The 24,159-nt window shown below is 38.9% G+C and overlaps 2 protein-coding genes across 4 annotated transcripts; one reads left to right on the forward strand and one right to left on the reverse strand.

Moving 5' to 3' along the window:
- Window positions 1-623: 623 nt before the first annotated feature.
- Window positions 624-13,539, reverse strand: LOC135472123 (diacylglycerol kinase epsilon-like). 3 transcript variants are annotated; one of them, XR_010444503.1, is made up of 13 exons: window positions 13,432-13,539; window positions 12,171-12,228; window positions 10,823-10,886; window positions 9,615-10,295; window positions 9,270-9,413; window positions 8,762-8,907; window positions 8,164-8,221; window positions 7,563-7,676; window positions 5,513-5,584; window positions 4,934-5,061; window positions 3,868-3,979; window positions 2,709-3,445; window positions 624-2,388 (listed from the first exon to the last, which is right to left on the reverse strand). XR_010444503.1 is itself a non-coding variant. In XM_064751484.1 (12 exons), the coding sequence occupies exons 4-12, from the start codon at window positions 10,293-10,295 to the stop codon at window positions 3,326-3,328; spliced, it is 1,575 nt and encodes a 524-aa protein (XP_064607554.1). In that variant the 5' UTR covers window positions 10,823-10,886; window positions 12,171-12,228; window positions 13,432-13,539; the 3' UTR covers window positions 624-3,325. The 3 variants fall into 3 exon arrangements, 2 of the variants coding, with proteins under 2 accessions (XP_064607554.1, XP_064607563.1); XM_064751484.1 differs by having other exon boundaries at window positions 624-3,445; XM_064751493.1 differs by having other exon boundaries at window positions 624-3,445; window positions 13,400-13,522.
- Window positions 13,540-13,766: 227 nt separating this feature from the next.
- Window positions 13,767-22,562, forward strand: LOC135474862 (alpha-2-macroglobulin receptor-associated protein-like). Its single transcript, XM_064754499.1, has 7 exons — window positions 13,767-13,963; window positions 14,254-14,395; window positions 15,101-15,247; window positions 16,963-17,058; window positions 17,365-17,597; window positions 18,041-18,199; window positions 20,378-22,562. The coding sequence occupies exons 1-7, from the start codon at window positions 13,808-13,810 to the stop codon at window positions 20,444-20,446; spliced, it is 1,002 nt and encodes a 333-aa protein (XP_064610569.1). The 5' UTR covers window positions 13,767-13,807; the 3' UTR covers window positions 20,447-22,562.
- The last annotated feature ends 1,597 nt before the right edge of the window (window positions 22,563-24,159 follow it).

Genomic DNA, 24,159 nt, shown 5'->3' on the forward strand with positions numbered 1-24,159 from the left:
GAGATTAAAATTCTGATTTGCTGATAATGCAGAGAGGATTGCCCGGCATAAAGCCTATGGCCTTGGTTCTCCTATAATAAGTGCACAGTGTCTAAACTAAGGGTTACCTAAAGCTTAGTCTGGGTCTGCCTATTTCTCACACCTGCCAATCAGAAATCCCAGCTGCATTGAGTTATGATTATGGTTACAATAAAACAATACCAAGCAGACTATTACAAGCCACGTTTATTTACCCACAGCTTATAATTATTTTGACTAGATTCATAGGCATCCACAAAATTAAATTATGGCAGATGAAAAATTTCTCGTAAACTTTAATATATACAATAAAAAAAAGAACAAATAAAAAAAATAAAAAAGGGGGGGGGAGATTTTTCAATATTTACTAAGCAACAACAATGGTTTTAATAAATTAAGCATTAAATTAATTGTTCCATGACATTATATATATATATATATATATATATATATATATATATATATAAAGCATCAATATAAAAAGGTCATTTATAAAAAGGTAGCAGAATAGCCCATGGTTCTAATTACATTGACTGTCTTTCCTCATTGAAGGGTTTATTCAAGGGTTTACAACAAGTTTACAAGATATGTCTAGGTGGGTCTAACACAAATGTACACAACTTATCTCAACAGAGTCCTCATATACCAAAGACAATGCCACATAAAATCATCACAGTCATTTCTATATTCATAAACCGTCTGGAACAATGATAACACTGCACTTCATCATGGCATAAGCCAAGTCCTGTACCATTAGTTAAGTGATATTCATTGTAACAATACCAGAAAACTGTCTGCAAAACTTATAAAATTAGGTGAAAATAAACAAATCAGCGTGAAACTTGATCTACATGTAAACTACAAACACTAATGTCAAAAAGGAAAACTCAGATTTAATCTGTAACTTGTCATCGTGAAGTCACATACCAACTTCCAATTCAATATGATCAACCACATTGAATAAAATTTGGCAAAAGTCTCAAAAACAGTCAAAAATAACAGAAAAACAGCCTAAGTTACATAGGCTTTAAATGAACGTAACAGCATGCAACTTATCTAACAGTTTCTGATAAAGTTATGTTTCATTTGAATTGTTTGTTTTCAACAGTTTTACAGACTTTTACTTAAAATGGTTCAAAAGTGACAATAATAGCCTGAAATTTGAATTTGACATCGCTTGTCATCCCCCAGGTTATGGTACATGTAGGAGACTAATAAATAAGATGATAAAAATGTACATGTATTTGGAACTCTGTAAAATTGAGCACAACAGGGAACAAATATGAAGTACATATGCAATAAAAAAAAAGGAAAAAGCATCATAAAAATATTCCTTACATTAAATAATTATCAAATAAAAAAATCACCTGAAACTTCAGATTTTAGAACTAAAATAAAAAGAAAGAGAGCACAATAATATTAAAAGTATATGAAGTTAGTGAAAGCTCCATCAACCTTAAACAGGCTCAGAGAAACTTTGGACACGTTTCAGATTTCCCCACCAAAGAAATGCCAGAAAGCAGACTAACAACACATGTTTATAATGTAGATCAGTGTACACAGGCCACACTGTAAGCAGTGAGCTACACATACATGCTCGTTAATAGCTCAGCTCTGTTGTACAAATACATGCACTGAATTGTATGCTGCAACACTGACAATAAATCCAATGTCTGCCCCACCCTATAGCAACACAATTCTAATAATCAATGTTCTCCTCTATGACGACATAAGCACTGTGCCACTCTATGATGTCACTGTCTCACTATATGGCAACACAATAACTCCCTACTCTGTGGCAACACAATCACTGCCCCACTGTGTGGCAACACAATAACTCCCTACTCTGTGGCAACACAATCACTGCCCCACTGTGTGGCAACACAATAACTCTTCCACTCTGTGGCAACACAATGACTGTCCATGTTGACCACTGTGGCATTAGAGGTCAAGCAATCTTGGCACTCAATGACAGCATGCATCGTAGGCACATCCCTTGCTGTAAAGACTCTAAGAGTGTGATCTGCACACCTCAATTCAACTTTGTTTCAAGTGTGTGAAGGTGTGCGAGTGTGATTCATGTGCCATGATTCCAAATCCTGTGCTGGCCTCACTGTTTACTTCTTCCTGATTTTTTAGAATTTAATGTCAGAGTAAAAATGTAGTCAGCCCCCAACAGTAGTGCAGATTTTTAATACAGTACACTGAGCAACTACTGTAGCCTGATCAGACATAGGAGAAGGCCTCAGAGATTAACCCACAGTTGTCAGAATCAATGTCCTCTGTGGCAACCAAATTGTCTTCTATGGCAACACAATTCTAGCCATCTTAGAACTCTTATGATGACATGCACTGTAGTTACATCCCTTGCTGTATAAAAGGCAACAGGCGTATGATCAGCAAACCTATAAAATTCAACTTTAAACGAGTGTGATACAAATATCATGCCTCAATTTCCAAATCATGTGTTGACTTCTCTATTACACTGCTTTCTGAGAATGACGTCAAAAACATGTGCAACAAATCCCAGGAAAAATTAAAGATTGCAAACCCTGCTTTGTTATTAAAAGGCAACACAAGCTTTTCTGAGTTGCAAGTCAACGTTCAACATGCATGCAAATGCATTTTATTTTCTCTAAAAATATCTTGTTAAGGCTGGTTGTTTATTTACCTAGAAAACAAATATTTACCCCTCTCTCCAGCAGTGCAATTACTCTCCACAACAGTTCGCTCATGAGCACTGATATCTTGGGTTGATGTACACTGTAGCTAAGGCCTTGTTTTCACCGCAGTCGATCACCAATAAGGTTACGAGCTCAAACACCGCTCTTCCTTGTTCACTGCAAATCAGGAGGTCTGTCAGTAACCTGCTGAATGGATGGGGCGTACTCTGATTTTCTCCACCCTGTCACACAAAATTACTGAGAGCATCATTAAACGCTAATCGCATAAACAGATGAATGAAATTATGCCCCTTCATGCCCTGAATTTCCAAGTATTCCACTCCAGTCATAATAGATACATGTCTGTACATTTGCTGCTGTCCTCTTAATTTGTCATCTCATGTCTTAATGATTAATGGCATAACAGGGAATACTTAAAATGCCTCTAAATATATAATTTTCTTTACATCAGCCACTAACAGTAGTGCAGCCTTTTTCATATAGTACACAGAGCAACTAGCCTGATCAGGCATTAGAGAAGGCCTGGGACATTAGCCTACATATACACGGCCTGAATGGCAGATTAGCCCAATCCTATCAGTTCTGCTGAGAACCAGCACGATGCTGGGTTATCTCCCTTTGTATCAGATTTCAGCGTTCACCAGCATTGTTCCCTGTCCATTGTATGTTAAAACAATCTCTGCGGGATGCTGCTCCCAGGGCTCTCCGTCCACTTGCATTGGAGCATTGCCAGTTAAACTTATCTGCAAAGTACAAATGCTTTGTATTTAAACAAACCAGTTAAGTAATTCTTCACTCTGTAACATACATGTGATAAGGAACATCATTAGCTTAACCTGGCACAAAACACCAGCATACATGTACCTTGACCTCTTAGTCTATTACTTACACACCCACTTCAATTCAGTTTATCACACATCCATAACAACTACAACATGGAATTCATACAACGCTCACTTAATTAATTTTTAAAAAGATACAAAAATGTCACTGTCTAATACATAGGGGCAAACCTTTTATGTTATTATTAGATTTCATTGGTCCAATGCCAGCCTCTTCCGAAAGGCCCTCATGAATGGACAAAGACGGCTGTGGGAAGAACCTTCCAATTAGACAGATTTGATCTTTACCTCACTAATCCTCACGGACAGAAGTGACCACTCACCTTGACAGAACGACCTTGGGCCAATTTTAGTGGAGCTGCCAGACCCACCTGGAGTTGAGCGATGTGGAAGGAAGAATAGAGGCCCATCACCTCTAGCAGGCCATCATCAAACCTGGAAAGTAAAATGAATTACAGTTCAGCACATTGCTCCAATAAGCATTTATAATGCCACAGTAAAGCATAACTAATGACAGCTCACCACAGTGCTCCAATAAGCACATTTAGTGCCACTGTAGAGTGAGAACAATGGCTGATTAGCACATTGCTCCAATAAGCACACTTAGTGCCACTGTAGAGTAAGAACAATGGCTGTTTAGCACAGTGCTCCAATAGGCACACTTAGTGCCACTGTAGAGTAAAAACAATTGCTGATTAGCACAGTGCTCCAATAAGCACACTTAGAGTCACTGTACAGTAAGAACAATGGCTGTTTAGCACAGTGCTCCAATAAGCATTCATACTGCCAGTGTAAAGTAAGGAAAATACCATTCTCAGCACAGCTCAGCACAGTGCTGCCACAAACACACCTATTACCACTGTAAAGCAACAGGAATAACAGCTCAGCTCACAGCTTCCACAAACATATCTTGTGCCAATGTAATGACAGCTCTGCTCACTGCTGCACGAAGCACACCTATTCCCAGATATGACAGCTTGCCTCCAATGAACCTGAAGATACATGTACTGAAGTTCATGTTACCTAATTCCAAATCTTAACAGATTTATCTACATGTACCTTAGGAGATCCTGATAAGGTATGTGTAGTCAGAGAGATTTGTGTCAGCTAAACAGTTTACCGTGTAAGAATTTAATACTAGTTGCCTAAATTTTACTGGCTTGAAAGTTCTCTCTATAATGTTACTTAGTTTCACAATTTTCCATCGAGTATCAATCTCACCTGACAGTGAGGCATAGTTAGACGGTCTCACTTCTCTACACTTTAGCATTTACCTTCATAAGTATGCCTGGTCAAGAAGAAACTATCCTTAAACTGACTGTGATAAGGGCATTATGGGTAATTTCACAGCAGATTTCATGTTAGTACATGTACAAGTAAGTAGCTTACCGTGGGGGAAAGAATTGATCACCATCCCCTGGGGTCCAGGGCTTACAACCACCACCCCAGCTGCTGATGTTCAGAACAACCACCCCCTCCAGCTCTGGCAGAGTCAGTTCCTTCCCATCCACCTCTACCTGTAAACATAACAATACACACCTGAGTACACACAATAACACGACAGACAGGTATATCACAACCAGTTCCTTCCCATACACCTCTACCTGTAAACATAACAATACACACCTCAGTACACACAATAACACAACAGACAGGTACATCACAACCAGTTCCTTCCCATACACCTCTACCTGTAAACATAACAATACACACCTGATTACACACAATAACACAACAGACAGGTATATCACAACCAGTTCCTTCCCATACACCTCTACCTGTAAACACAACAATACACACCTGATTACAGACAACATTAACACAACAGACACATACATGACAACCTGCTCTTTCCCATCCACCTTTACCTGTAAACACAACATTACACACTTGATTACAGACAACAATAACAGAAAATACAGCCTCAAAAACCACCTCCTTCCCATCCACAAAGGAAACAGTTCTTACCTTTAATTTCTTCTGGAGATTTTTGCACTCTCTCTCAAGAACATCTTTGGTGCCATATGTAAAGTAACAAAACTGAAAGAGATGAACAAGAATGTATTCATACATATAACTGAACAATCGACATGTAAAAGTGTTATAAAATACCCTCAATACCCTCTAGCATAGGTTGGTTGTTTAATTCTGGAATTCTGGTGGCTTTTCCAGGGGTAAAACTCTCAACATATATCATATTACTTCAACCACCTCACATGTCAAAGTTCAGCCTTAAAGGCAACTTATCCAAATTAACCTTTTGATTATTGTTATAATTTATCTCGAGTAAATTTACCAACACCAGGGCTTCACAGGAAATACATTTGCTTCAGTCTAGGCACAGAAATTACCTTAAGATACACCTCTTCCTCATTATAACAAGCTTCATTAAAACACGTTTCAAAATAACACAATCACAAATGTGTCCTCGAAATGTGTGCTGTTTTTGTACACATTTGTAGAAGTTTTTAAAAGCTTCAGTGAAGAAAACTTCAGAGTTTGTAAATATCGTGCACTCAGAAGCTTGGTTATCATGTAATTATTACAATAAAAACCATGAATTTATGTTGATTTGGCCTACAGTTAACATGCAGTATCACACCATATTATACACGCCACAGGCTATCCACAGGTAACAAACTTCATTTGTCATGCTTCGCTTAAAGCATGGAGGGTAGATCTGTCCCCAATCAACAGCGCTGTAATGAGGGAGAGGTCTACGCTTAAAAACAGCAACTGGTAAGCATGTGAAAAAGTTGAAGGGATGGGGTATTTACAAAATTCTTAAGCAGATCATTACTATATAAAATATGTCCTCATTCTTCAATATACACACCTTAATGATACTACTATGATATCAGGGAAGAGGGGAGGCCAGCTTTGATGGACAGAGTGAGTGACTGAGTGAGTGCTTGGGGTTTAACGTATTACTCAACAATTTTTCAGTCATATGACGATGAAGGAATCCTTAGGGTGTATGTAATGTGCTTCCTTGTCGAAGGACGGATTTCCATCGCTGTTTTATTTAGTGCTGCTTCCCTGAGACGACTTACTGAAGGCAAGTAAGCGGCCCCGCCCGAGCCATTATACTGATACAGGTCAACCAGTAGTTGCACTATCCCACTCATGCTGAACGCCAAGTGAGGAAGTTACAACTTAATCTTTTAAGGTCACGGGTTTGATGGACAGATATATGTATTTTAGCCATTATTCCCCAGTATAGGCACCCTATTAATGATTCTATGTGTGAAGAGGGAAGGCCAGCTTTGATGGACAGATACATGTTTTTTAGCCATTATTCCCCAGAATAGGCACCCTATTAATGACTCTATGTGTGAAGAGGGAAGGCCAGCTTTGGTGGGCAGATACATGTTTTTTAGCCATTATTCCCCAGAATAGGCACCCTATTAATGATTCTATGTGCGAAGAGGGAAGGCCAGCTTTGATGGACAGATACATGTTTTTTAGCCATTATTCCCCAGAATAGGCACCCTATTAATGATTCTATGTGTGAAGAGGGAAGGCCAGCTTTGATGGACAGATACATGTTTTTTAGCCATTATTCCCCAGAATAGGCACCCTATTAATGATTCTATGTGTGAAGAGGGAAGGCCAGCTTTGATGGGCAGAAATATGTATTTTAGCCATTATTCCCCAGTATAGGCACCCTATTAATGATTCTATGTGTGAAGAGGGAAGGCCAGCTTTGATGGACAGATACATGTTTTTTAGCCATTATTCCCCAGAATAGGCATCCTATTAATGATTTATGTGTGAAGAGGGAAGGCCAGCTTTGATGGGCAGATATATGTATTTTAGCCATTATTCCCCAGTATAGGCACCCTATTAATGATTCTATGTGTGAAGAGGGAAGGCCAGCTTTGATGGACAGATATATGTATTTTAGCCATTATTCCCCAGTATAGGCACCCTATTAATGATTCTATGTGTGAAGAGGGAAGGCCAGCTTTGATGGGCAGATATATGTATTTTAGTCCTCATAACTCAATATACACACCTTATTGATAATCCTATGAGTGAAGAGGGAAGGCCAGCTCTCTCTTCGTCTGTGGAAATTTAGGGTCACCAGAGCATCAACTCCTATAGACGCATAGTTGTTCATCTTCACTTTCTGAATAAACAAACAGACAACCAAATGGTCTAATACATGTACATATTTACTTAACTTACTGGAGTGGCCAGCTTGAGTGACGGAGTAAACCCGGCAGTCAAGAGGAAGCCTCCATCCTGACAAACTTCCAGAAAAATACTCAAAATTTATACCCAAAACACTGAGGGATTGATTCAAGCAGGCAACTCCACTGGTCAGAAGAGAACTGCTTGTAGCTGAAGAGACACCACTGAGCCAGTTATTGCTATCAAGCTATTTTCACAAAATCTTGTTCTCATATATCAGCCATACCAGTAAATGCATTTGGAAGGTAAACACTAAAACAGTAATACCACAACTACTGCTAAAACAAATCAAACATTAATATGCAATATAGCTATCTGAATTTGTTTGAAATTAATTCTACCTGAAAACAAATGGCGTGAATATAGATCACAGGAACAAAGACAGCTTCCTTAGAAATTTCCACATGTGTGGTACCACTTACCTTATTTCGTCGGTGTATTCCTGCAAAATGTTTGGCATGTGAGATTGCCACTTGCCACCTGATGAGGAAAGCAAATCAAATTCACTCTTATTTACTGGGAAATACCGAAGCCCAGAGCTATACTAGTAAGACCAGCACATCTCATACTGTAAACTTTCCCTAACCACAATTTAAGAAACACCATCTTGCTTTAATTAATTTAAAGATGCACACATGAAGAACACTAAAAATGTCGTTATAAAAGAACACTTCTTTTGTCATATATGTGTAATACAATAGACATCTTCGGCATGATAATTCAGTGGTGGCAGGGTTTTGGTGGCATGGACTCTACCTGAAGAAAACACAGTTTATATATATATATATATATATATATATATATATATATATATATATATATATATATACACACACACCTAACGAATCGTAGTCGTCATATGACTGATAAATTGTTAAAGTACCACCTTAAACCCCAAGTATACATACATTCACACATAAAAGCTTTACATGTAACGTGCACACCTGAACTGATTTCACTCATAATGATATATACAAGTCAAATTGGACATGTCACCCCAGCACAAATCCTAGCCCTCACCTGTCTAATTTGGTGACCTGTGCAGTGGCCATGGCATCCAGGATTTCAGTCAGTTCCTTGTCTCCTGTGTACCCGTCCCCCCAGCCAAGCACCTGAGAGAGGTCATTGCCTGTACCTAAGGGCAGGATACACACCTGTGGAGGGGTCTGAAAAGTAATGATCAAACAAACTGTAGTAGTATCACTAGTAGTGTACAAAGCACAGGCACAGTATACGTACTGAGGTGACAAGGTTGTCCGTACCTAAGAGAAATACTATAATATATAACACGAGTCACTAAAATTTTTCTTATGATTTGGACTGTACAAGTATTGTACAACAACTGGAGAGCACTAGGTCTCATACAATGAGACTGCTTGGCTGAAACCACAGTCTAGGATGTGACGCTTCATGCCAAGAAGTTTGTCATGTCATCTTGATGACAACATTGAAATCAACTTCAACTCAAAACAACACTTTTAGTTACATAAATACAATAGATAGGTTTCAAAAACTGTTTAGGTTTTACCTTAAGTTGAAGCTTCTCTATGGCATTAAGCACCCAGCCCACAGTTCCATCACCCCCGCAAACGAGGATCCGACAGGTAATGTCAGGTAACAAGTGGCACCACTCTATGGCGCTCTCAGGTGGGATGTCATGAAGGTCAAACACCTACAAATACACACATGACTTATTTACAGGGCCACATCACACCATGTATTAAATATTACAATCCCTCACAGCATTTAAAACATCTCTTTGTCCATTAAGTCAATACTGCTTAAAAATGATACATCAGACTGGTAATCAAATCAGAAATGCTACAAAATGGACATCAAGGAATCAGCAAACACCTGTGTATTTCAGTATTACCTGAGCGGGGTTAAGTAATCCCCGAAACCCCTGCAGCAGGGCTTCCCCGTCATTGTTTCCACTCTTCCTATTGGCTATCACAATCACAGGACTCCACTCCTTCAGGTTGGGTGGGAACACTGACTTGACAATGAGGTGTCGCCGCCCCTTCAGTCCCACCCATTTGAGGGTGACGCAGTAAGGTGGTATTATGGCGTGCCTGTACGCCCCCAGATCACAGATGTCAGTGTATGCCCCTGTCCTACAGTCCTCATGGATGGCCCGTTTACACCAGCAGCACTGATAATCCACCAGCCCAGCTTCCACTCCACACTCCTTACCACACACGTAACACCGGCTCCCTGCCTTCAGATTACCCTGTACCCAGTGGTGGCTAAGATCATCCCCTTTGATGGACAGGCGTTTACACGGTATCTTCCTATTGGCTACCTTCATGTAGTGATCAGCAACACAGACTCCGCAGGAGTCACACTGGGCACCATGGATGATCAAGTCCTTGCCGATGCTGCAGTATGTGGCGTTGCTGAAGATCTCCACCATGGACCAACGGTGACCCTTGTTGAAGTCCCGGACTGGCACCTCGTAATGCTTCAACCTCTGTCGGCGGTACAGCTTAGTCAAGATCACCATGATCAGCAGCAGCAACATTACATAGACTGCCACACCTAGCAAAGATTCCATCTGCACACAATAGAGAGACTGTGGTCAGACCATAGAACAAAATCATGGGACAACTCATCAACTGTTGAATAGTATCGCAGCCAAAATACCTGGCATGGACCTGTTGTTAACCTGAGCACCGTAGGCTTACATGTATAAGTGCTCATGTCAATCAGTTCTCACAATATCAACTCTTATCATGTCACAATCAATAAACAACAATACACATTGCACACTAAGACAAAAGTACAACTTCATTCTTGGAGAAATTATTTTCATATACGTTACAAAAACAAAAATCACTTGAATACCTTTCCAACACTCTGAACATTGGTCTTTCTAGGACTTTTTTTCTTGTGCTCTTCACAAAAATATATATTTCTTGTTTTGCCTGCACGTTACTATTAGGAATGCAAATCCAGGTCTTCAGTGAGGGGTGTGACAGGCACATATAAAGGCATGTTTAAGGACTGCCACACAGCTAAATAAACACATGTAGTCAGCACTTGCTGCCATGTGATAAACACCAGATCAATCCATAGACCTACCTTCTGTATGTGTGTGTCAGTCAATACAGCCTTCCTATAATCCTTCCCCTGACCCTTAACTGTCCTAAACACAACAAACAACAAGCCAGGTCAAGCAAGATTTACACAAACATGGAGCATTCTAACTACCCGATACATTTCATTTAAAGAGTTAATAAGATCACATTTGTGTTTATATTTTGGCTATAAACATAAGTCATGTTATTTATTTATTTCATTGGTATTTTACGCCGCACTTGTACTCAACAATATTTAATGGAAAAGACCTCTAAAAAATCTAAATAGGCATCACTAAATAGACTACTTAAAGCTATGCATAAACATACTTTTATTTATTTGTGAGGGTGGGGGGGGGGGTGATATTTGTGAAAAGAGTTAAAGGTGTTCAAACATTTGAATTCCAAGGTGGGCCTTATGGACCATACTATCCGAGGTTAGGAACTATGACATCAGAGGAAGTTTTTCCAACTCAATAAACGACACTGAATGCTGGAATGACTCTTTTTAACCCTTGAGTAAAAGATTGCAGAAATTACATGTATGTTTCCAAAAATTCTTTCCTCTTGGTAAAAATGAAGAAAAAAAAAAGGTGAGGTGAACTCCTAGAGTTCCTATATACTGTCCGTATGGCTCATAAAGCCAACCACAGTATTCATATATTTGAATGTCTGTCAGCACTCTTAAAAAAATCTGAAAAAATGAATGAAAGTATTTTTACGCATAATTTTCAATTGTCTGTATGATGAACCTTACTTCTTTTACTTTAACTTATACCACGGCATCCAGCATTATGACAGGAGGAAACCCATGACCATCTTTTGGTTGCTGGAACACCCTCCCTAGAACAGCCCAGAGAGGAATATAAGTCATTTTCACACTGATTGCAATATTATGTATGTGAAACATACACTTCTGCTCACCATCATGACATGACATGAATGATGTTGAAAGTGAACCTGCTAGCAAACCTGTAATCATTAAAGTGACATTAAGCCCCAAGCAAACTCCTAAACGTTACAATGGCATTAAACCCTTACCAAACCCCACAAGCCTACAGTGACATTAAATCCCTACCCTAGCAAACCCCAAAACGCTACAGTGATATTTAACCCCTAAAAAAAAAAAACAATTAAACCCCTAGCAAATCCCTAAATGCTAAAGTGACATTCAAACCCTTAGCAAGTTAAAAGTAAATTTTCATCAAAACTAATCAGAGCTTATCATATTCTGCATAAAAATCTCTTTCAATGCAAAAGCATTGAACCATTCACAATTAACCAAGTAACATTTATAGTAATTGAAAAATCCTGTAATGAGCTGTACTGCAGACGAAGTTCACATAGATTACCTGGCTTACAAGCCCTGCACACACATTTCTCATCCTCCAGATTTGATGGCATTTTGGTCTAAACAGAAAACAAAAATCAATGTCTATATAATATTTATTTATACAATTGGTGCTTTACAGCATACTCAAGAATGTTTCACTTCGAAGACGGAGGCCAGCATTATGGTGGGAGGAAACCAGACCAGGGGAAACCCACGACCATAAAAAAGTTGCTGAAAGACCTTCCCATGTACGAAAGGAGAGGAAGGCAGCATGAGCTGGACTTAACTCACATTGGTGGGAGCCTCCAGGGTCACTGAGCCGTGCTGGCGTGTTAACACCCTCGGCCACAGAGGTCTCATATATTACTTCAAATACAGGTCTTCTTAGAATATTTCCTTAAAGGCATTTTTCATTGGAAAGATTATGATTTTTACTATTGGGACATGTAACAAGCACGAGCTAGCTGATAGCTCTTTGTAAGGCAGCTTGGAAGTTGGAGATCACATGATCGCCCTAACATGAGCAAAGACAAAAATGCTTTCAAATGTAAGGGTACTATAGACATTGGACTTTGTTGTCAGTAGTTTATCTTTCGAACAGCCAGGAAACTGCAGAGGCTTGAATTCAAAACATATCAGAGGTTGGTTCAACTTGTTTGATTCAAAAGTTTAAATGGCTGGAGTACTGTTAAAAGATGGTTTAGTAATGCTGGCTGTGACATACATGTAAATACGTTTCGATCAACTCAGGGAATAAGTGCATACCAAATGTAATGTAGGGTTTGTGCTGCTATTTTTACAAAGTTATGGAAGCCTACAGGCCGGTGCTGGGCGCTACTTTATTTGTAGTGATCAGCTACATGTAGCTCAACTAGCTCTGGAGTTTGAAATCCATGCCACGCTTATTTAGACTGACGGACTCACTCAGTGTCACGTGAATAAATTTTAAAACGCCATTGTGACGTGATATTAATTTAATTCAAGCATATGTGGACATGGAGCTCACTACGACACTCTGACTAGACACACTGCGCTGTCAACACTTTCTGACATTATGCTGACATGAAACACGCTAATCAAGCCATGATAATGCCAAAAAATGCTGACAGCGCTATCGCTGCATCAGCATGACACGTGACTGGAGTCAGCGCTTGTGTTTTGTTGTAGTTGTTGTGTCAAACTGTTAAAATAATCCAGTCAGCTGACGAAAGGAAAACTCAGTCATCCAGTCGAAGTGTGTACGCCCACCTACAATTTCCATGCAAAGAAATATCCGTCACCTGGGGTTTTGCTTTAAGCCATTCTCCTTAATATCACATCATGGGGATGTAATTTAACGTCCGTCCGAATTTTCGGGAGCATCATTTTTCGATGATGAAGCGTACTTTCACACGGGATTTTCAAACATGTTATGACAAGATACGAAGAAGAATTGAATTTAACACAAGACAATATATAATTTCATTGAACATTATTTTTACTGTGAAAGTTACATATATATTAGTTAATTTGATACCGCGTATTACAGTCACTGATGAACCACTATATTGTGAAAGATATAGTCCCTGATTCCGGATATTTTATTGATGTCAGTTTTGTACTAGACACACGATTATGGGAGGCGTGGACAGAGGGGAAGAAGGAAAGAAAGGGAAAATGACGTCTGCTAAAATATCCACATTTGTTCTGCTTATTTTTCTAAATTATGGTGAAGGAAGCAAATATTCGGAGGAATTAAACAGGCCGATCTCAGAACTGAACGACCCCTTCCGAATGATGAAAGTTAATTTACTGTGGCACAAAGCAAAACAGGTACAATACTACAAAGGCACATCTAAAAAGCGATGGTTACCGGTAACAGATCTTTTTTTCTATATATAACCCGACTGCCTTCATTTACCTGTAAACTCAGAATTCTAGTCTTATGATAAAAAAATACATCAGTTTAGTTCAAGGCGAAGTAAAGCTCCAGTGTTTGTTAAATGTCAAAGTTAGTCACTTTCAGTTGTCAAAGTGAGAGCAAATGAAATTTTACTTAATTTTTCTCCATGAATTACTTAGTTGACTTTTATGAGTCATTACATGTTGCTTTTCTCTTTAAGAACCTGCCTGAGAAGAAACTTGTTGATCTTTACACTGAGTTGAAAATGCATGACAAAAAGGAAGGCGATTTGAAGAAAATGAAGCTGTCTGGCCTTGATGAGGATGGTTTAAAATCTGCTCAGCTGGAAGAGAAATTCATGGGTGTGTATGACAGATTCCACAAAAGTATGGCAGAGGAAACACAGAGTAGTAGCTGTATTGAGAAAGAGAAAAGCCTGCAATAAACAAACTGGAACAGCTTTAGAGCCATTACTGAAATTTGGCTAACACAAAATGATAAAGATAACCTCAGAGTGTATACATTAAATTTGTGTGACCAGAAGTAAACTGCACAATCTGGACTGCATAGTTTGTTCAAAAAGTTTGGCATGAACGTCCAACTTAGGTTTTGAAACATCATGACAATATGCTGACACTTTTGGCTCATTCATTTACCTGTTTCATTTTATAAAACATGATTGAATGAAGGAGACCACTATAATGCCATGCCGTTCTAAAAATAACGAAAAAGAAGTGAAGTATCTCATTATGTATCACAAGTGCAATGATTTGTATACATGTATACCTGTAATTATTATTGTTATTTTTTCTTTTCTTTTTTTTTTCTTTGTTGCACAATGAAAGCTGTTACATTCAGCCTTATGCTGTTGCAGGAGGGTGTACATAAAAGGAGAGGGTTACCTATGAATCATAGCACTTTAATACAAAGTTACTTTCAGAAGCTAAAATAACACTGTAACTTCAGCAAATTAAGAAAACACTCTTGGAAGTTATGAGTTATACATGTCATGTGTTGTGTTTAACTCATCAAATAGATTAAGATTATATGTGCCTTCTTTTCTCCAGAAATTGTTGTAAAGTATGGGTTGAATCATCACTACAAATATGAACAGGGTGAGGAGTCAGAAACGTCGGGGAAGAAGAGACCCCAACAACTGAAGGACCCCAAACTGAAGGACTTGTGGCATCAAGCTTCCTCCTCAGGTTTCTCTGGTGAGTGTCAAGAGTCATGCCCTTGCCTGTGCTGACCTTCACTAGTAAGTGTCTAGAGATTCATACTGTTCACAGTATTATATGTGTCTGTAACCTAAAAGGACAAGACAGCACCTGGATAAAACATATTTCAATCAAAAGCAGGATACTGAAGTTTTCTAAAAAGTATCATACTTTAACTGAATAACATGAAGAGCGAAATAACAATGCTGCACAAATGGCGGGTGTGAGTTAAGGCAGCCATCTTGAGAATTTTATCCAATCAGTCACGTTGCTATCATATTGCGCGGCCTAAGTTATCACGTGGCCTCTACCCATTCACTCCATGAAGTTACATATAATAACACACAGAACAACTGCATAAGACATCATTTTGAGATCATTAACAATGATTCAATTACATGTAGCCAAAGGGCCATTTCACAAAGTGTTGTGGGGCAGGTCTGTACCATTTACGGACCAACACGGCTTGTAAATCAGCTGATTAACAAGCCATGTAGTATGCAACGACGGAATCACAAATGATGTCAGAAAAGTAGCATACCATCTCGGTCCAAACCCCATTCATCTCCCCAAATACATTTTTGTTGATCGTTTTAGCGTTTAGTCAGCAGTTTCTAAGTAACAAATATCAGTCAATGCAAAATTCTTTAGGAATGCCGAAGGTTTATTGGAGTGAGAAGACGGTATCTCAATGGACCAAGCTTAAAATTAATTAAATCTTATGATATAATTTTTTTTCTCTGAAGTTATTAAAGCTGAAGAATTTAAATTTTGATCCTTTGTCTTTCTCACGTTCAAGGGATGTTATTTTCTGTTTTCTTTTATAAAATACAGTAAAATTATTCAAACGCCGTGGTCAAGCAAAGGTGCTTTCTCTGACGTCCGTGATAACTAGGTCAGCACTGCTTTCATCTTAGAGGCCACCGCTACAAAATTGAAGGATAAAAACCAGCGACAGTCGAATGTCTAGATCAGCCTCAGTTTTGCTTAGATTGATCCATTTGTTACAGAATTGAGCATGAATCTATTTGCACAACAATCCTATTGTAATTTTTGTAAACATTTAAAAATCACCAGCACAACTTCTCAGGAGGCTACCCCCTGAACAAGGCTGTGCATATGCCACTAGGTTTAAACAGGATCGCTGGAGTTCCTTGTAAATGACATAGTACATGTAAGCCTACTGTATCAAGAGTTCAAGCAGTGGAAGAAATATTCTTCCAGTATGTCCAGTTTCTGAGAAAAATATATTTATCACTTGGGCCTTCATTGCTGAAGTCCAGAACTAATATATCATAGGCTACTGCTTAGATTATTATGTGGGAAGTACCTTCGACATCAGAAATCTAGTGTAAACATGACATCACCTTACTCTCGATAATGGAGATGTGCTGAAGCAGGGCCAAGATGAAGTTCCACTAAACTTTTACTGGATTGAAAAAGATCTAAAAAAATATTTAATGTCTGTTTAAGATACTTTGGATGGTGGTCTTTGAGTGGACATAAACATTAGTCAGGTACTGTCTTTCACTTTAACTTTGCCCAATTCATTCCCTGAATTTTGTGCAAACTGTAATTCAATTACAGTTTTGGTCAATTTCAGGACTTGATTTTACCCATCATACATCTTTACGTGTAAATAAGTGATATAAAGAGTAACTATAATGTTTTGTTTGAAATATGTGTATGATTGGGCCTTCTTTCTGTTGCAGAGAATGAACTGAAGGCGTTGAAGCAAGAGTTATCTCATCATCAGAACAAACTTGATGAATATCACGCTCTTAAAGACGAGATTGATAGATTTCAGGGTACGTAATGATCAACCCCGATTACCTTGAGCACTGCTTATCAGTGGGTCCATGTGAATATTTAATTTACAGTATATCTTAATTTATTCCAATTCCAATTAATTGTTAAATGACATATGTAAATGGGGGAAATGTATTGTATAGAAATGTGGATGATCCCCCGTCATTGTATTCATGGGTACTTTTGAGTAGGTGTCCACTTGAGTATATTATAGGAGAAAAACAGATTTGGGTGTGTTGCTATGTCACCGGCCTCAAGTATTATTGTTTCATCCGCGTACAATCTTACATCTCAATTTTATATAGAAACTGAACATAACATGGTGGACTCTGAAGATTATGATGAGTATAAACTAAAGAAGAAGAACGTTATGCTGAAGTCCAAGCACAGGGATCTAAAATCCAACTTTCAGAAACTACAGGAGTTAGCATCTGACCCAGAGCTGGCCACGGAAGACTTCTCAGATCTGCGTGTCTACCAGCTGTGGTCTATGGCCAAGAAATCAAACATGTCGCACACAGAGCTGAATTCACTCAGGGTAAGATTGAGAAGCTAAAGTTATGTCGTTTGAGTATTTACCGTGTTACATGACCTTTAACCACTGACAGTTGAAAGCAAGTGCTGCGTGCATTTGCATGTAGTGAGCAGTCATCATGGCATGACGCTATGCCTTGTTTGCAAGGCAATAATCAAAGCACTTTGATTATTCTGATTGGACAAAATAATGTCATATGACCAGTCTAACTGAAAACTGCAATGGAGGTGGATCTTAAATTGTTTTGGAGTGAACGGAAGTGATTACATGTGAAAAAAAGAAACTGCTGGCCATTTTGTATTCCTGCAATTGTTGTCTGTCTGACAGCCCAGGCTATCAACTTTCCTGGCCTTGGGCTTTAATGTGTGTTGTGATAATTTTGCTGTTCACTGTAAAATGAATGATGAATCAATGATGTGTTTGTGTTTTTTTCTCCACTAATATAGGAAGAACTGAGGCACTTTGAACATCGTTTGAAGAAGCAAGAGTTTTTCAAGGAGCAGCTGTCCTTGTCAGAGAAGAGTTTAGACGGACAGGTGAAGGATGGGGATTTCCCGGAAGCACATGTCAGCTTAGAGCAGAAAGTCAAGGATTATGACTACAAGGTAATTATATACTTGTACACGGAGCCATAGAGCCATAGTCTGACCCTGCTGGGTGTAACCCTATAGACGGAGCTGTTTAATACAAAAACACCCTGTCCATGGTAACTTTATGCATTAAGGTCTTACAGACAAGAGTGTTAAATTTCTGCACTAGGCTCTTACAACCACTCTCAAGCCATGGTAAATTTTATACACTAAGCTTTTACAGTCACACTGTGTCCATGGTAAATTTAAACACTAATCTCTTGAAGCCAGCTCTGCCCGGTTTCCTCCCACCACAATGCTTGCCGCCGTCGTATAAGTGAAATATTCTTGAGTACGACATAAAACATCAATGAAATAAATAAGTAAATAAAGTCACACTCTGCCCATGGTAAATTTATACACTAAGCTCTTATAACCATACTCTGTCCATGGTAAATTTGTACACTAAGCTCTTACAGCCACTCTCTGTTCATGGTAACTTTAAGCACTAAGCTCTTACAGTCACACTCTGTCCATGGTAACTTTAAGCACTAAGCTCTTACAGCCACACTCTGTCCGTGGTAACTTTAAGCACTAAGCTCTTTCTGCAACACTCTACCCATGGTAACTTTAATCACTAAGCTCTTATAACCATACTTTGCCCATGGTAAATTTGTACACTAAGCTCTTACAGCCAGTCTCTGTCCATGGTGACTTTAAGCACTAAGCTCTTACAGCCACACTCTGTCCATGGTAACTTTAATCACTAAGCTCTTTCTGCAACACTCTGCCCATGGTAACTTCATACACTAGACTGTTACAGCCACTCTCTGTGCTTGGTGAATGTAGGTTTAGCCCTATACACTAAGCTCTAAGCTACATGCTGTTCAGGTTGTGAGTTTTCCTCAGACATTGCCTGGTTTCCTACCACTGCAATGCTGGCAGCCATTCTCTTTCTACAGCTCTCTGTCCATGGTTACTGCATACACTGGGCTCTTTCTGCCACGCTCTGTCCATGGTAACTTCACACGCTAGGCTCCTTCTGCCACACTGTGCCCATGGTAACTTCATACACTAGACTGTTACAGCCACTCTCTGTGCTTGGTGAATGTAGGTTTAGCCCTATACACTAAGCTCTAAGCTACATGCTGTTCAGGTTGTGAGTTTTCCTTAGACATTGCCTGGTTTCCTACCACTGCAATGCTGGCAGCCATTCTCTTTCTACAGCTCTCTGTCCATGGTTACTGCATACACTGGGCTCTTTCTGCCACGCTCTGTCCATGGTAACTTCACACGCTAGGCTCCTTCTGCCACGCTGTGCCCATGGTGACTTCATACACTAGGCTCTTTCTGCCACACTCTGTCCATGGTAACTTCATACACTAGGCTCTTTCTACCACATTTTGTCCATGGTAACTTCCTACACTAGGCTCTATCTGCCACACTCACTCCATGGTAACTTCATACACTAGGCTCTTTGTTCCACACTCTGTCCATGGTAACTTCATGTACAAGGCTCTTACAGCCACACTCTGTCCATGGCAACTTCATACACTAGGCTCTTTCTACCATACTCTATCCATGATAACTTCATGTACTAGGCTCTTACAGCCACACTCTGTCCATGGCAACTTCATACATTAGGCTCTTTCTACCATACTCTATCCATGCTAACTTCATGTACTAGGCTCTTACAGCCACACTCTGTCCATGGCAACTTCATACACTAGGCTCTTTCTACCATACTCTATCCATGATAACTTCATGTACTAGGCTCTTACAGCCACACTCTGTCTGTGGTAACTTCATACACTAGGCTCTTTCTACCATACTCTATCAATGGTAACTTCATACACTAGGCTCGTACAGCCACACTCTGTCTGTGGTAACTTCATACACTAGGCTCTTTCTACCATACTCTATCCATGGTAACTTCATGTACTAGGCTCTTACAGTGTGTTTGAATTCAGATCTGCTTGGATTGGCTTGCAATCTATTTCAGGAGATCTTTTTGTCAGGTACATAGTGAAGAAAATTCTCTCCACCCATAAACCTTACTGCAGTTGTATATCAAGCGAAGTTAGAAATTATTGATCATGACATAAAGTTCCAATCAAACTAACAAACAAGCTGTTTTAAGGTCAGTCATAAATATGCTACATATCATTGTAAATTGACTGTTATAATGACATAGATGATTTGTTATATTTGTAGGTCAAAAAGCTTCACACAGATCTGAAGATAAGAATAACACAAGCCACGGAGAAACACTCAGAGTTGTGACAGGTTGTTCACAAACTGCACATTATTTTGCACTGGAAGTATTTTTAAGAATCTTGTCTTCCAAGGGAGATTACATTTTTCCTTTTCCTATTCTGTCAGTACTGTTCACAAAGGTGTGTGTCTACAATTGGTCTTTACCTTATCTTTTTGGTTTATTTTTACACTCTTATGTTCTTATGACTTATTCCTGACTTATTTAGTTCTTCCTGCATGTATATGTATTGTAAGCTACATCTGATATTGTGACATTTTTATTTGTTTTGTTCATACAGTGCCTGTAGCAAGTATATCAGTTATCTTATCCAATGGTTACGTGTCCATGTTGCCTGTAGCGTGGATACCGGTTATCTTTTTGAATGGTTACATGTTCATAATGAGTTATGCAAGGATATCAGTTATCTTATTAAGTGGTTACATGTCCATATTGCCAGTAGATAGGATACCACTTATCTTATTAAGTGGTTACATGTCCATATTGAGAATAGTAAGGATATCAGTTATCTTTAGTCTTGTTACATGTGCATATGGAGTTTAGCAAATAGATCAGTTACCATCCTTTCACATGCACCAAGTGCTTGTAATGACTAATTCACAATTGTGTAATGTCTGTAGCAAGCGGATCTGTCATATTACATGTAAATGTACTTTGTGTCTGTAGCAAGCAGGTTAGCCATCCCATATGTACATAGTACCACTAGCAAGCAGAAGAATCAATCTGTTTTAATGGGAAAGTTGTGACTAAATCAAAAAAAGTTTTGTCAGTAACGTAATGAAAGAAAAGCTTCATTAAATCCATGGGTAAATAAAAAATATTTTAACATTTAAATATCTGAGGATGTACGTTTGTCTGATCAGTGGTTCACTCCAATCATCGAGTTTTTAAACTACTTATAAGTTTCTGAAATATGCAAAAGAAATTTCATCTCCAAAGCTTGAATACATGGTGCAGACTCTATTCTATTGTAAATGGTTGTGGCTAACATGATTAAGAGCAGTCTTATGTTGCATTATTTACTTGATGTAATATTATAACAGTCCTAATTTGATTGTTGAGATAATGTACATTTGATGATAATGCATCTGACATTGTAACCTTTTGAAGGGGCATTATTGTTCGGGTATTTATGTGTTAAAAATTAGCAATGTTGGGGTTGTGTGTTTTGAGAGGGCACAGAAGCCATACACAGACAAGAGATGTAAAGGATAGTCTTATTTGTACAGGAGAGTAACTTGCAGTATTTCTGCCCATACTGTTTTCTCTTTGCCACGTGAAAAACTGAAGGGTTAGAATGCGCCTACATGTAATATGTCCCCTGTAGGATTAAGCTACTTGTATGTGCATTATTTTTCAACAGTTGTTCACTTTATCAAATTTTTTCAGTACCGGAATTTTCTCGATATTGTTAAGATTTACCTTTCCAAGATAATTTATGAAACTGCTTAGATGCTCGTATGTATGTCTTTGAAATGTTGGTTATACATGGTCATAATGCCCTCTTATAATAACTGATATATATTTATGTCTACATTATACAGATGTCCATATTGCAGAGATACTTATAGCTAATAAGTTATGGAATGTAAAGTTTGGTGTGTAATATGCCTTTAAGTTTATATTATGATGTAAATATTATTGTAGCAAAGTGTCAGACTTGTGTGCATTTGATGTGCCATCTGATTTTTCCCAAAGACTGCATCCATCCACAGTGGTCACATGGTAGAAATCATCATGCTGTCAGTATTGTAAGTCACATGGCTGGAGATGGAGCTGGCATGAAGCATAAGCGAAATATTTTAAAGGTGAAAACAATGAAAAACACTAAAGCAATTTATCCGTTTATTAATTTTTAAGACTCCATTGAATTGTTATCAAGATCTGACTTCAAAACAGCTGAGAACCAAGTTTTTCGTTATAAAGGAGGATATACACTCATATGTACATGTGGAAAGCAATCAGAACTGGTGACTTTCTACTTAAGCACTTAACAATGATTAAAAAAAAAAGCGAAGTGTAGCCATGAAGTGTTTTGCAGAGCCTCATTGTGACCATGCGTTTGTTATGACTGCATGTGCAGAATATCTCTGAGATTTCTAATAAAATGTGCCATATAAACAGGACGTGAGAATCCACATTTTTCATTGACAGTGATGAACGACCCTAACTGACATGTACATGTGGTGTAAATGAGGAAACATACACGTACTCATTCTGGTTATTTCCACTTCACAAACTTAGTCAATTACATGTTGCTTCACCGATGACGGATTAGGAGTAAAATCTGTTCTCACTGAAAATATCCATGCAACCAAGATAAGAAAGTGTCTCAACAAGCTCTTTACATTGTTATCCCAACATTAAATTTCACATTTATTAAAGGGAAGAATTTTGAATTTGAATTTGGTACTCAAGAATATTTAACTTATACGATGGCAGTCAGTGGATTTAACCACGGTACTCAAAGTAAACCACTGACCTTCAGCAAGTTAGTGACTTTCCCACGTGATACAAAGATACACACGCTTCACCAGTTGAAAACAAGTTGTATTCAGTAAATGTATCTTACTACTTACTGTCACCAAGACCCCTTGAACCATGTGAGCAGTGAAAGCAGGGAGATCCACACTTTGTCTGTCAAAGGCCAGGATAGCTGGGGAGAACTAGGTATAGGATCTCAGCAAATAAGTCACAATTTGTCTGTCAAAGGCCAGGATAGCTGGGGAGAACATGGTATAGGTTCTCTGCCAATAAGTCACAATTTGTCTGTCAAAGGCCAGGATAGCTGGGGAGAACAAGGTATAGGTTCTCTGCAAATAAGTCACAATTTGTCTGTCAAAGGCCAGGATAGCTGGGGAGAACTAGGTATAGGTTCTCCGCAAAAATAAGTCACAGTTTGTCTGTCAAAGGCCAGGATAGCTGAGGAGAACGAGGTATAGGTTCTCTGCCAATAAGTCACAATTTGTCTGTCAAAGGCCAGGATAGCTGGCGAGAACAAGGTCTAGGTTCTCCGCAAATAAGTCACAATTTGTCTGTGAAAGGCCAGGATAGCTGGGGAGAGCTAGGTATAGGTTCTCAGCAAATAAGTCACAATTTGTCTGTTAAAGGCCAGGATAGCTGGGGAGAGCTAGGTATAGGTTCTCAGCAAATAAGTCACAATTTGTCTGTCAAAGGCCAGGATAGCTGGGGAGAACTAGGTATAGGTCTTCAGCAAATATGTCACAGTTTGTCAAAGGCCAGAACAGCTGGGGAGAGCTAGGTATAGGTTCTCTGCCAATAAGTCACAATTTGTCTGTCAAAGGCCAAGATAGCTGGGGAGAACTAGGTATAGGTTTTCAGCAAATATGTCACAGTTTGTCAAAGGCCAGGATAGCTGGGGAGAACAAGGTATAGATTCTCTGCAAATAAGTCACAGTTTGTCTGTCAAAGGCCAGAATAGCTGGCGAGAACAAGGTATAGGTTTTCAGCAAATCTGTCACAGTTTGTCTGTCAAAGGCCATGATAGTTGGGGAGAACTAGGTATAGGTCTTCAGCAAATATGTCACAGTTTGTCAAAGGCCAGGATAGCTGGGGAGAACTAGGTATAGATTCTCAACAAATAAGTCACAATTTGTCTGTCAAAGGCCAGGATAGCTGGGGAGAACTAGGTATAGGTTTTCAGCAAATATGTCACAATTTGTCTGTCAAAGGCCAGGATAGCTGGGGAGAACAAGGTATA

Source organism: Liolophura sinensis, chromosome 1 (assembly GCF_032854445.1).
Source record: "Liolophura sinensis isolate JHLJ2023 chromosome 1, CUHK_Ljap_v2, whole genome shotgun sequence".
NCBI classification, from domain to species: Eukaryota; Metazoa; Mollusca; class Polyplacophora; order Chitonida; family Chitonidae; genus Liolophura; species Liolophura sinensis.

Coding starts and splice junctions, on each gene's coding strand:
- LOC135474862 (XM_064754499.1), top strand. CDS start 13,808: ATGACGTCTGCTAAAATATCCACATTTGTTCTGCTTATTTTTCTAAAT. Junction 13,964..14,253: donor TGTGGCACAAAGCAAAACAG/GTACAATACTAC, acceptor TTTCTCTTTAAG/AACCTGCCTGAGAAGAAACT. Junction 17,059..17,364: donor CGAGATTGATAGATTTCAGG/GTACGTAATGAT, acceptor AATTTTATATAG/AAACTGAACATAACATGGTG.
- LOC135472123 (XM_064751484.1), bottom strand. CDS start 10,295: ATGGAATCTTTGCTAGGTGTGGCAGTCTATGTAATGTTGCTGCTGCTG. Junction 7,677..8,163: donor GAATACACCGACGAAATAAG/GTAAGTGGTACC, acceptor TTGTTTATTCAG/AAAGTGAAGATGAACAACTA. Junction 5,062..5,512: donor ATCTCCAGAAGAAATTAAAG/GTAAGAACTGTT, acceptor TTATGTTTACAG/GTAGAGGTGGATGGGAAGGA.